Source organism: Nyctibius grandis, chromosome 5, assembly GCF_013368605.1.
Source record: "Nyctibius grandis isolate bNycGra1 chromosome 5, bNycGra1.pri, whole genome shotgun sequence".
Taxonomy (NCBI): Eukaryota; Metazoa; Chordata; class Aves; order Nyctibiiformes; family Nyctibiidae; genus Nyctibius; species Nyctibius grandis.
The window spans coordinates 36,179,134-36,193,007 of record NC_090662.1 but is presented as its reverse complement, the minus strand read 5'-3'; the positions used below and the strand labels follow the sequence as shown (position 1 = coordinate 36,193,007).

At 44.9% G+C, this 13,874-nt stretch overlaps 1 protein-coding gene across 1 annotated transcript; it reads left to right on the top strand.

The window, feature by feature from the left end:
* Positions 1-2,043: 2,043 nt before the first annotated feature.
* On the top strand, positions 2,044-7,662 carry ARRDC5 (arrestin domain containing 5). Its single transcript, XM_068401725.1, is given in 7 exon segments — positions 2,044-2,209; positions 2,465-2,511; positions 4,528-4,614; positions 5,192-5,255; positions 6,163-6,328; positions 7,027-7,241; positions 7,244-7,662. Coding segments are annotated over 7 exon segments (1,164 nt in total).
* The last annotated feature ends 6,212 nt before the right edge of the window (positions 7,663-13,874 follow it).

The window sequence follows — 13,874 nt, the reverse complement described above, 5'->3', positions numbered from 1 at the left end:
TCAGTTCATATATATTCTCACTAATTATAATTTTTTACTTGATGATATATCATCACTCATGCAAGTAGCTATAAGCTATTTTTTCCACCCATAACCACACAACTCTTGCACAAGGCCATGACTGCTGAAAACTGCTAAGCGTAAATAAGAAAAAGGATATTTTTGTCATTGTTAATTCTGTGCCCAGTTGAGAACTGTTCCTTCTCACTACAACTGAGCATGGAACAGTTCTTTTCCCAAAGAGTTTGTTTTTTAACAAGGCCAGGCAAGCAGAGTCTCAGAGAACAAGATGCAGCAGCCAAGAATTGAGACTGAGTGACAGTTTGCAGTCAGCATGTTAATTCAGTGCTTTTTTTCCTATAAAAAAGAAACACCTGAAAACACTGTAAGCAAGGACGGGGTACAGAGGCTGTGAGGGAGAATCTTGACAGCCTTGGAATAGTGACTAATTAGTATGGAGGAGGAAAATCTTAAAGTTCTATGTGCAGCTGTGACTTGTTTCCTAATCTGTTGGGCATCTTGATCAGTTAATTTTCAGCATTTCTCAGCACGTGCCCTCATCCTCAACCTGCATCTGAGAACACTGCATCTGGAATTGAGTTCTGCAGAGCAGGTGCCAGCACTTTCTCTCTGGGCTCACAACTCATCAGTGGCTCAGAGATGCCTGCTGGCATCAGCCTCAGACATGATCCTCGCTGCTGCCCTTGCTGTGGCTGTCTTCATTCCTGCTTCCCTGGCTGAAGATGTCTGTCTTGTCTCCCATGTTGCATCCTTTTTCTTTCTTTCCCACATCTATGTGATCAGCCTTACAGTGTTCTGGGTGGTTTTTTTTTTTTGGAAGAATATGTCTTTCCCCTTAATGTTATGATGGATTTTCATCACCTCCAGATAGCTGGAATTGCTCTAATATGACAAAGAGGAGCTCAGGAAACAAAATGCCTTTAGCCACTTTCACCAAAGCCTCCTACATTACAATAAAATCTTGCCAATCATCCTGCATTGGTGAATGAGACCCTGCTGGCTTCAGCCAGACCTGCAGGACCTCCCTGCCCAGAGGGGTGGTGTGGTGGCTGCTCGCCTGCCCTGCTGTCCTCAGACCTCACTGGCACTTGCTGTAGACTTCTAGCCACTGCTTATGCTGGCAATATCAGCCACATCTACTCCTCACCACTAGTAGTTTGCTGTGGGGGAGTTTGCATGCTCTCTCTTGGTAGCATGCCGAAATAACAATGGCTAAAGTGGTAGTGAGGTGAGTGTGCGTAGGTGTGAACACAATAAAAGATGGTTGAGGAAAGTAGGAATGGTGAAGTTTACTTGAGACAACCATCAGCTGAATTAAACAGTAGACAGGAGATTACCAGGAGATTTATGAGAGTAGAAAGTGTCAGCCTGGAAAGAAATGTCATGGAAGTGTGAGAAGTTGTGACTGAAGATGAGACCTGAGAGTGGGATGCGGGAAACAGTAGCCACCAAAGGCAGGGCTGGCACTGCCAGCAGCAGCCTGTTGCTGCCAGATGGTGTGAGCAGCCTGCGTGCAGCCAGCACGCTGACATTGATGGGGTTCAGCGCTGCGAGATGTGGGGGGGGTTATGGGTTGTGTTCCCACCAGTGGATGGATTAGTGGGTAGGGTGCACATAGAGCACCCACGTCTCCCCAAGGAGAGGTGCATGAGTTGGGGAACCAGCACCCCAGAGGAGGGGGGTGCACCTAACCAAGCACGTGTGTGTGCATGCTTAGATGTTTTGAGGATTAGTCATGGAAGGGTGCTTAGAAATTTCTAGGTGTTTATGTGTTGCCGATACCAATCCTAAATGTGTAGTTGAATGCTTGCCAATTAGTTAGGTGCTGCTAATAATCAGATAAATGTCTCCTATCCCCTCTGGCGCATCTCGGAGAGATGAGTTTTCTCCCTGTGGGGCACTCTGCGCCCCTCCTGCACGCTATGACCTCACAAACTCTGGAGTCATGGGGTGGAGTTACAGAAGATGACTTTGCAATCCAACCTTTGGACCCCAGCAGCACCCATCTCCTGCTCTTTCCTCATGTCAACAGTCAGAGCAATTAACCTGGTGCTGCCTGAGATTGACGTGCATTTGGCCGGCTCCAGCACAGATGGCCAACTGGTTCTGAAACTCAGGAGTACCCTGGTGAACCCTGTTGTGAAGGTGGAGCTCGTGGGAAGAGGTTTCCTGAGGTGGCTTGAGAAGGATAATCCTATGGCAACCAGGGCTTTGCGATGATCAGTAGTGTTGCATAGAAAGCAGTATTTGAGAGGGTGAGCAGTACCCCGCAAGCTGGTGGCTGTATCTGTGAAGTGAACATTTGTTGCACAGAAATCTATCACAAGCTGTCTAGCAGCAGGTAGGAAACTGTTAGTCACAAGCACATCACTAAATCATTCTTTGGTCATCTAAAATGCTTGCCTTCAGTGTTCTTGTTGACTTACATGTCAGCAAGTATCCACTGGTTATATTTGCAACTATAGTAAAGGCGTTATTAGAGTTACTGCTGTATCTTCACCGAGACAAGAAAAATGGAAGACATACACTGAAAACACCTGCAAAAGACTTATTATTTCACTGAATTACAGATCACACAATAGTTGAGGTTGGAAGGGAACTCTGGAGGTCATCTAGTCCAACACCCCTGCTCAAGCAGGGCCACCTAGAGCCAGTTTCCCAGGACCATATCTAGATGGCTTTCTAATTTCTCAAAGGAAGTAGACTCCATAACCTCCCTGGGCAACCCGTTTCACAGTGAAAAAGTGTTTCCTGATGTTCAGAATGAACCTTCTGTGTTTCAGTTTGTGCCCATTGCCTCTTGTCTTGTCGCTGAAAAGAGCCTGGCTCTATCTTCTTTGCACCTTTCCTTCACATATTATACACCCCAATATGCACACACATAAATGCAGAGCTAACTATTAAAAAGTACAGACCTATTAAAAAGAGTAAAGTCAGTGGGATGTAACGACCACCTAAGACAGTGAATTATTCCAGGGGATGCTTAAAGCAAACAGAAGCCTCTTAGGAGGTGCTCTCGCCTTTCTCAGCTCCTTTTTCTTAGGGTCTGTTGGGAACCCTGAAAATTTAGTCTACAGGTCACAGGTGGCCACTGCCCTAGATTAATTTAGTACTGAAGTTAGACTGTGCCAATGTGTGGAAACCGTGCTTTTGAGCTACAACCTGCAGCGGTCAGTCTTCATTTCCTCTCAGACTTGAAGGCTTTACCTCACCCAAAGGTCATTTTCCCTTTACAAAAGCATTAGAGTCTTAGCCCTGACATACTGCAGCATGCTGATGCTTCCAGTAGGCTACCAGATGTTACAGCCCTGACAAAAAAGACGCAGAAAGGCTGAGTGTTGGAAAAATTATTTTTGCCATTATAAGAACAAGTACCTGTAAAGCACCTCAGTTCTGGATCTTTTCGGCTAAAGTTCAAATTGGTATTGCTTAAAGACACACTTGAATTTGTATTCTGCCACCCACACATATATTCCTGTTTTCAAAAGAGCTGAGCACCCACATCCATCAAGACTTGCCAATGCAGTATCTGTTTAATAACAGACTTTTACTACTGTAACTCAGTCTTTTTCCTCCTTTTCCAGCATTGAATACATCTCTGTAGAAGTGCTCTAACAAGTCCAAGAAAGCCATTTTAAAACATAAAAGAAGATACGGACCTGACCCTTCTTATCCTGAATACTCTGTGCCCCCCACTGCTGTTGGCATACAAGGAATGTATGTTTGAACAGATTGCTGCCTGTGTCAGCTTTTGACACTCAGCTGCTAATATGCTCTTGATAGCATGTTGCTATCTGGTATTTGATCTTATCACATGCCCTACTTGGGTCACATCTGATGTCTCTGTAAGAAGTGTATATACATGGATCCAGGTGCCTGCTGACATATTCCTTTTTTAACCCTGGTAAGCCCTGCCACTGCACAAGAAGCTCAGTATTGTCTGTCTGTGAAACAAAGACTGCTCGTGGAACTGACTCCTGGCAGTCATCGAATATGACTAGTAACAGCCCTAGAATAATTAGATCCAGAGACTAAAAAGATGAGTTTCAGTGCTACCAGGGATAACCATCCTCATCAGCAGCAGAAACCCCCCAGTCAGAGAAAACCAGAGGCGGGAACTCACAACACTATGGGCAATTTGAAACTCTTCATGCACTGCTGTGCACCGTCAGTCACACCCCAGGAAATCCCTTGTGTCCTTCATATAAATGTCACCCCTCAAGTCACTCCTACCACCAGCCTCTTTGCACTTTCCCCACAGCTGCAGCCTTCATCTCCCTTGCTGGGAAATACAAGATGGAACACTTTTTGAATTGTGTAATGCAATAAATTATCTGGAATTTACTTAAATTTTCCAGTGTGACTGAAGTTCACAGGTTCTGCTCAAAACCAAGCACATGGTATCCCCAGGTGCCTCTGAGGAGCTAACTCTTGGGAGCACCCTCCCACCCCTGCAGCTGCTGGGAAACTTTCTACAGTGGAATTAATTCTGCTGTGTGTTTTCAGGGGAATAAGGTTTTTGGAGCCCACGTAGAGGGCACGTGCTCCTGTGCAATGGGGCTCACATCCAGCAGCCGTGGGGAGCCAGTGAAAGTGAGTGCACTTTCTCTTCCAGGGTGAATTCAGGGACATTGTTTAAAGTCACCGTCCTTTTGAGTCTGAGGGCCTGTGTCAAAAGTTAAGCACAGCTTAGCAAGCAGGCACAATTCAAAGAAGTCTGTTTAGAAGTGATGCAAAACAAGCCAGAGAAAGTGGGATTAAAGCTGTACATAGAATGAAATAAGTATCTGTAATCCTTCTTGCACCACAGGGACTACTTCACCCCAGCTCTCAGGCCATACCTGCAGCAGGAACCGAGAAATTTGAACTCAGTAAATCCCCACACTGTGCTGGGGCTGCAAAACAGACCACTCACACCAGTGCCCAACTGCAGATCATTCCAGGAGGGGAAGACTGATTTCTTTCAAGTTTAAATTGCAGATCTGCTCACAGTTCAAAGTCCTTCCTTCTACCAAAACAAGAACATTGCCAAAATAACTTAAAGGCAATGTTGTGTGAAGTAAAGGCCCTGGGAATATCAGGTTTCTACAAACTGTCAGGATAGAGAGCATGACTTTCTTACATTGCAGTTATCTAAGAGGCTGATGAATTTTAGTTTCCTTCCTTTCAGATTGTTTTAGGCATCTTTTTCTTCAGAGTTACAACACTGATTGAAAATGCTGTTATGCCATCTGGTAAATGTCGCATGCTGTAAGGAAACAATATCCAGGATCTCCTGCCAACAAGAATATCCAGTTGAGATTATTAAAACTCGAGGCATAGTTGAATTCATCTGGAAAAGGATGCAGTCTGCAGGATAAAATTCTAGCAGTCTCACACCCCCTAATATTGTTGTTCAAAGTGAAGTTTTGGCACAAGCTACTAGGAGGAAGGAAGGCTTAAGTCTGGATGATAAAGCTGCCAGCAGATGCATGTGTTTAAAAGAAATAGGTCTTGGATAAAGAAAAGAGCCAAGAGCTGGTTTTATCTGGCCAGAAGGGACCAACCTTATCCTTGCATAGGTGGGACAGTCTGTCATCACAATTATGGGACCTCACCCACACAAAACTGTGTTTGATTAAGAGGAAGTGACACAGAAGCAGACACATTAGAAGGAACGGATCGTAATTTTCCTTTCTTGCAGTTATGCAGAGAAAGTGTCAAATATTATTTTTGTTGTCAGTGGGGTCTTTTGCACAAGTGAAACAAAAGTTTCAGATCATATGCACAGGTGTTGTAGACAATGGTAAAAGAGGAGTGAGAGTTATTACACCGCTTTACTCCCTAAAAACCTATTAGTGCTTACTTGCAAAGTTAAAGTCTGTGGCACTCCATTTTGATAAGTGAAAATCCTAAACAGTTTGCAAGGAGCTGCAGGTTTGCTGATCTTGTGTTAAAATGAGGCAGATCAGCCATTCTCAAGTCTGCTGACTGGTAAGGGTCCATACATCCAGCAGCTGACCTGCAGAGGCGATGCACAGTCCACCCTATACCATGCCTTTATGGCACTTCGGGTGCAATACCAGATGGTAAGTACCATAAGGTACAAACATCCTAAATGTTTAAAAGGCTTCTGATAGCAGCGTGTTGTTTGGCTTTCAGATGGCTGGCTGGATTCTGGCGTCCACACCTTTGACTTCCACTTCAGCTTTCCTCCAAGTATTCCCTCCACGTTCACCAGCAAAATTGGCTACATCTCCTACGTTGTTCAAGGGACTTACTGCAGCGGCCAAATTGTCTCAGCTAAAGAGGAGAGATGTTTACTGTTGTAAGGAACTGCTGGTGACCACAGAAGACATGTGAAAGACAAGGTAAGGGGAACAAGCTATCTCAGTTGCAGACACACAGACCTACCCTGTTCTGATCCAGAGCTGTAACTGTTTACTACTGAGTGCCCACAAACTTTTAGCTCTGAGCTTCCTCCTTTTGGCATTCAAATGACACTTCAATATCTTCTGCCATCTTTGTCCTAGGGCTTGCCTGAAGATGTTTCTTTTCTAGCATACAAGGTGCATTGTAAGACTTCAAGAGTGACATGTATGGAGCACTTTAAGATGCACGATGAGGGAAAAGGGAGATTATTCTCTTGCTTTGAAGTCTAAACCTTGGGCAAGCATCACCAAATAGGAGGTGCCTTTTTCACTGAACTCTGCCTGGGCTGGGACGAGGGTCCTTTGCCTAGTCAAAGGTCATAAAGACAGCTAGAACATAGTGATTCTAATAATTTTGTGGCCTCTCTCTAAATTTAGGTATGGATAGATAAAGGTGACAAGGTTTACATGTGCACACATGAATTCTTTGCACAGATACTCAGGGGCACTGTGATAATTCAGCCATGTCACATTCAGTGAAGCAAGCAAGACTGTCCTCTGGGTTAATGGTGGGGCTTGTGGGGAGGGTTGAGCAGCCTCAGCTGTTGTGTTAGGAGTTTGCATATGTGGTATTTGGGAATCACCCCATATTCAGCAACAAGAACTCACTATGCTTTGCCTATCCTCTCACGCTCTCCATGGAGGCCCCACTGGTGGTGGAAGCTAGGAAGGATGTAGTTTATTTCTGCTGCTTCAGTCATGGCTCTGTAATCCTTCGGATTTCCCTGGAGAAAAGCGTATCTTGCCCCGGAGAAACCATTGTTTTCATAACAGATATTGCCAACAGGACATGCAAGCATGTTAAAATCTTGGTTTTGCTGTACATAGCATTGTCCTGTATAGTGGCTTCAGCAACAGAGGAGAACAATGTTCCTTGGAAGACTGAAGCAAAGTGATGAGGTTGGAGTTCTGGACAGACACGCCTCCCTCTGCGGTGATGAGAGTTACCAGTGCGCTGGTTCTACCGAAACCCATGCCTGTCACCAGCACTCTCATGGAAAATAAAATCATGGCATTCAGGTACGAGCTGGTAGGCACCTCTGACCTTCCTTGTACCACATCCACCATCGTGGGCAGGGTGCCCATCATCATAACAGCCACACCAGAACATTCCTCTGTGGAGCAGAACACCATGACTCCGCATGAAAATGAAGGTGTGAAGGGGATGAACCTTCACACAGATGTTTCTAAAACTGCCCCAGGGGCAACTGCCAGCGGATCCACGCAATAAAATATTTTTCCGCAAAATCCATGCATGCTAGCTGTATGCTTTCACATGAGGAGCCTGCTTTTGCCGCAATGTGCCAGTGATTCCCAAAACAAGAGGGGTAAAGCTAGCCAAAGCCCAAGGTCAGGAAGGCACATAAGGGGAATCCATAATTCTATTAAACTGGCTCCTGATAACTGGATAAGGAAGAGCAGGAGACTCAGCAGTGGCCTAGGCAGAGAGGGGACACTTTGCAGGCCCAGAGAATGGCTGTGCTCCTGTCCATGGGAAAATGGCTCCATGCAGAGCACACCCTCAGTGAGCTGGTGGGTGGTGTGGTGCTGGGGAGAGGCTGAGACAGCAGGTGATCATCCTGCTGTGCAGAGGGACCAGGACAGGCTGGAGAAGCAGCCCATCCTGGGGACACAATGTGGCCGTAGCCCACACTGCAGCCACGCGCACATGTGTGTCAGTGGGTGACCAGAAGGTTTTGGGGTTAGGTTTTTTAGGATTTTACTGGTGTTTATTAGCATTTGCTAAATGTCTAGTGATATGGTTTATCTGCTGTATTGCTGGTATCAGATCTGAATAGATAGTCCAGTGATTGCTGGTTAGTTAGGTGCTGCTAATTGAATAAAACACTCTGATCCTGACATGATTTAAGCCACGTGAGCTGCGCAGCTTTGCCCTGCTGTAGGCTGCTGCTGTGGTTTGCCCCAGTGGGTGTCACCCAGGGAGGGCTGCTCTGCCCGTGCCCCCTGCGGGCTCCCACCAGGTCCCCAGGCTCTCCGGGGGGCACGTGCAGGGCAGCGGGCCTCTGTCACCCCTTGGAACAACCTCAATCCCACAGCAGGGCTCTTGCAGTGGTCATGTGGTGGGGCTCACCTCCTGCACAGCCGCGGCCTCGACTAACACTTGTATGCAAATGGCACCTCCCGTCCCGCACCCCTGCATCTCCACATTTTGTTCCACAGAAAGGGCAGTGAGGTCTGGGGAAGATAAGCTGAAGACCACTGGATGCCCCTGGGCCACTTACCTTACATCTGTTCCTGTACCGAGTGGCCCTCATAGGACCAAGAAACCACCATTCACCCCTGCAGCTCAGCCTCACTAATCACCTGCATACATCTTAGTGCCCCCCATCTCCAGCCTACCCCCTGTGCTTTTGCACCGTTGACATCTGACACACCATTTTTGGCAAAAGCCAAAAGCCTTTCCTGGTCTCCAGACCAAAATAACCATCACCAGACAGGCCGGGAGCCGAGGATCCATGCCAGCATCCTGATCCTCCAGCACCGAGGGCCCCACGCTGGGAGATGTTGCGTCTCGCCTGTGCCAAAATACACTGACACCGTCATGAGACAGAGGTTTCACAGATGAAATGCACAGGCAATATAAACTTTTCTGTCTGTGCCTCATAAAGTAATGGGCTAAAAGACGCAGAGTCTGGCCCTGTTCCACCTTCTTGCCCCATCACCAGACTAGGGCAGAGGCACGGGGTGATGCCAGCTCTCCTGGAGCCCGCTGTTGGGAGAGACATCTTCGACCAGGTCCCTCTGCTCACAGAGAGCCTCAGCTTTCCTCTCCCACCTGTGGAAACTGCTTAGAAATGGATTACACTGACCAACTTTAATTTACAGCAGTAGCAGGTCTGGTAGCGGCGACTTCCCATATGCTTTCAGCAGCAAATTACCAGGCAGCCCCAGCCCAGGGTTTTGCATGTCCGCAACCATCTCCATAGCTGCCCGGGTGCATGGCCAGTGCAATGCAGCACGACACAACGAGGGAGCGCAGTGGTTCTCCCACCACCTGCCTTTCACCATTCCCTGTGTGTGCACAGACTGACCTTGATTGACAAAACACCCCAGCCTGGCTGTGCGCAGGCTGAGACATAGCACAGCACTTGTCACATTCTGCTGCTCACACGCGCTCTCACCGGGCTAAAGTTTCCCCTCATCTTGTCCCTAAAAATAGTATTTATCACACTGACACTGGTAGGGCCCTTTCACATCTCAGCCGAGACCGTATATCAGGACGCTACGTGCAGAATCCCATTACAAATAGATTGTTGTTTTACAGGTCTCCCTGTTTCATCGTTCAAGTAAAAATTAATGCACTCACAGTGTACACGACAGGAACATGTTAGACAGATATTTTTAACTGCTTGTCTTTTGAACTTCCAGCATTGCCTCTCAGTGACACTTGACACACCTGAAGAAAAAACACAACCTGGTATAAAATCTGAAGTTGCTGCCACATAAATACTGACAGTCCTTGCATTTACTATGAAAAGGAATTTAACTACTTCCTTTTTGCAAAATATCATTTTCAAAGAAACAATAGGATGACAACATTTGAGGGGATAAAAGAGCAGCTTTGTAACTTCTTTGCAGGTTACTTGCTGTGATTTTAAGCGCTGTTGAAGCTGTTTTCCAGACTCTCAGTGTCTGAACCCAGACTGAAATCAGCAAAATCCGGAAGGCAATTGAGGAAGAAGTGAGGTATTTCCACTTGTCATTACTGTGACCCTGCAGGTGTTTTCATGACAGGAGACAATGGGTGTCTGATGCTAGCACAACTGCCTTCTGATTTCAAAAACTTAATTTCTCCAAATGGAATGTATGCCAGGGAGAAATAGGCCTAATCCTGTTCCTGGGATGTTTCATGCCGTGTCCATGTGTGTGTGTAGATCTCATGAAGCAAATAAAACATTTGACAGCAACCACCTAGAAAGGCCAAAGTCCTAATAAAATACACAAGCAGTGGGATATCTGACTTCTGGGAACTTGGGCAAGTGATTTCATGTCTTAACATTTTAATTTTCCTTTCTACATTTGCATGTCTTTTGTATTGCAAATTTGTCAAGCAGTTCCTTTCCAATCTTCATAGTCTTATTTGTCTAAGGCACTTAGACGCTACTGTGGTATAAATAATAGCAAGAGCAATATGATGACAGGGTAGTTTGAGTAGAGTACATTTTTCCAGCAGATCACAGAAGATGGAACAGAGAGGTCTCTAGGAAAGGTCTTGTCAACTGCCTGGTTCACTTCTCCAAAGAGATGGTGGATATTTTTGTGATGTAAAGTTGGAGCCATCAAAACAACAGGAGGGACATTTGGGCTATCTGTGTTTATTCCTTGATGTGCCTTTTGCAAGGCACTAAAATAGACCCAAATGAACTAGATGCCTTTGAAGTCTAGTCAGGCCAGTATTACACTGTGTCTTTGTAACACTCTTTAGAGCAACAGGGCTAACTGTGCAGGTGCAGTGACCTAAAATAGCACCATAGCTCGCATGGACCTGAGCTTGTACCTTTGGATGGCCCTGCATGAATTTCAAGAAGCTGTTAGCACTGATTGGTTGCTAATGACCCGTCACTGTGCTCTTTTACGTGATATAAGTATCGCATGGCCTTGAAAGCTGAAACCCACCCCCCCCACTCTTTTAGGCGCAACAACACACATTTCCATGGAGGTTTCATTAAATACTACACACTAAACCCACCCGTAGTTGATAGGTTCAACAAATAATTATATTGTCCCTCATAGGCAGACTTGCTGTGAAAATGGAGTAGGAGATTACTGTTGACTTCTGCCACATCTGCTCTAGATGCTTTTATACAAATAACAAACTCTTTAGACCTTGGAATCAATATTCTTTTTTCTGTTTTTCTTTTTGAATGAACAATGCCTGAAGTCACTCCAGGACCTCATAGGAAAGAGTTTGATCTCTGCCCCCTTTGGGATTATTTCTGAGGAGTAGCTTTGCTGTGGAGCTGGTGGGATTTGTGCAGGTCAGAAGTGATGGAAAAGGTGAAAAGAGAGTAAAGAGATGGCACACATGAAGGGAAAATGGTTATATTGTCTGGTTACAATTTAATTTTAACCTTGCAAAGATTTTGGAAAATGCTCCATTTTTGTATAATTTCGTGAAGCAAAAATAGAAATTTTTCTCTTTCCAGTAACCATGGAAACATAGAAACAATGATTACTGGAAATTATCTGTACTTGTGGGATCAGGTTTGTGTTATTGCTGGATGACACAGAAGTTAAGCCACACATGCATCCTCAGCAGTGTTACCTGGCAAGGATGCCACAGGTGACAGGGAATGAACCTCACAAAGGTCCTCAAACATCTGGAGCAGCTGGAGCTGCTGCAGCTCTGGAATATATTAATTCTAGCTGCTGCTGGCTCAAGCTATACCTACTTTCAGCATATGATTTTATGAACAATTAAATACTGAAACTGTGACCATGCCTGAGGATGTGTTTGGTAGTCCAAAAGACTTAGTAGCCACCAGCACATCAAGTCCCTTTAAGTTCCCTTAAATCTCTCAAAGGAAAGGTCAGCAAAGCATGCAGTGTCTCAGAAGCATTCACCATTGACATTTATCTCTATTTAAAGAGCGGGAGAGTCCTTCAGTGCTTTTTTTAAAAGCTCTTTTTGAATAAGATAGTCTCTTATTACCTAGTTCCGTTGCCTTTGTCTTTCTGTCCTTTAAAATTACACAGGCTCTTCAGATAAGCTATTGCTTTAAGAAACAAATATGGATTAAATGGTAGTGATTTTTTTGATCTTTGTACATTCATCCTCTCCTTTACTCCTTAAACCTCCTGCTTTTCTGAAAAGTTGTCAGTCTCCCTTTCACATTTCTTGAATCTGCCACCTGCCCAGACAAGAACTTGAATGGGGCCAGCTTTCTTATGATTACCTCTGCTAGACTTGCTAGGAGGGAAGGGCTCCTTAGTTGTACTAGGTAAACCTGAATTAAAACAAAATAAACCCCTGACCAGCCTAGCCTTCATCTACATTACATGCAAGCATTGGCTTCTAATCTGTTTTTCCTTTTGGAGACCAGTTCCAACACTCTTGTGTGTGCAGACATACATGAGGCCAGTAATGGAAAGTCAATATGAATGGAAGTCCGAGAAGAAAGAAGTCTTTTTTTCAGTTAATCTAAATGATTTTTCAGTTAATAAAGACCACAGTATGGTTGTATAGATTAATGACTCAGACAATGCATAAGTACAGCTATTCGATTTGCTTCCTTCTGACCACTCCAAACAGGTTTTCCAAAAATGTAATAATCCATTCTATTAATGGGTGCTACTGGTTCTTCCAGATGAAATATAACAAAGTATGACTCTTCCATGAGTACTCAGGGTAATTGATTACATGAGCCAAGGATTACAAATTGAAGAGATAATTGACTTCTTCAATATGCAAATACAGTACCAGGCAATAAACAGATACCAGTTACATCAGTGTGAAATATACCTACAATTAACTTCAGCATCACAAAGAAACTCTCTCGATTTTCTTTGACGCTTGCATGCCATTTTCTGCTTTCAGTTATGCCTGTGTAGTATCTAGTGAGAGCTGGTGTGGATTCATTCCCACAGGGCAGAGTGTACCTGAACAGAACCATGCTCACATCTTGATAGCTTTGGCTTTACATTGTGTTGCTTGTCATGGTTTGCACATAGTTTGATAATTCCCACTTATTACTACGGGGAATCTCTTTTGGAGATTTCTACCAGTGGCAACATTTATACAGTGATACTGAGAAGGTTTTGGAACAAGTTGCTCAGGGAGGTTGTGCATCTCCATCCTTGGATATTTGCAAGACCTGCAAAGATAAAGCCCTGAGCAACCTGGTTTGAGCTCAGAGCTTACCCGGATTTGTGCAAGAGCTTGGCTAGAAACCCCTTCTAACCTGAATTATCCTACGGACCTATGAAAGTGAAGGGGAGTAAGCAGAGAGGAAAGGAAGAGCCCAAATGGAAACTGCAGAATGATTTTGAGGATGTTGAGAATCAGAGAGATTTAAGTAGCGGGAAAAGGGAGGAAAGGACCTCATGGGAAAAAAAAACAATGAAAAAATTAGTTGGTAGCTGAGGAAATGTTCTGATTCATCTCAAACTCCCTCTCTGAAAGATGGCAAAAAGGAGGGAACAAGCAAGCAGCCAGTGTTGACTTCTTAGTAACAAATATTGCATTTCAATTTTGACTACTATGACTCCTTTCTGCTTGTCTTTCTCATTTCCCTGACAATAGGTAGGTATTATACCATGGCCAGCCACACCAACAGTACTTTCCTGTCTGAAGAAAGGAGCCTGCTCTTTCTTAAAATCCCCAGCCTTGAAGCTATGCCAGGCAGGACACACTGGGGCTCTGTGCATGACCAGGCTGAGAGTCCCGTTTCCCCAGGAACTGAAGAGCTAGAATAAAGGCAG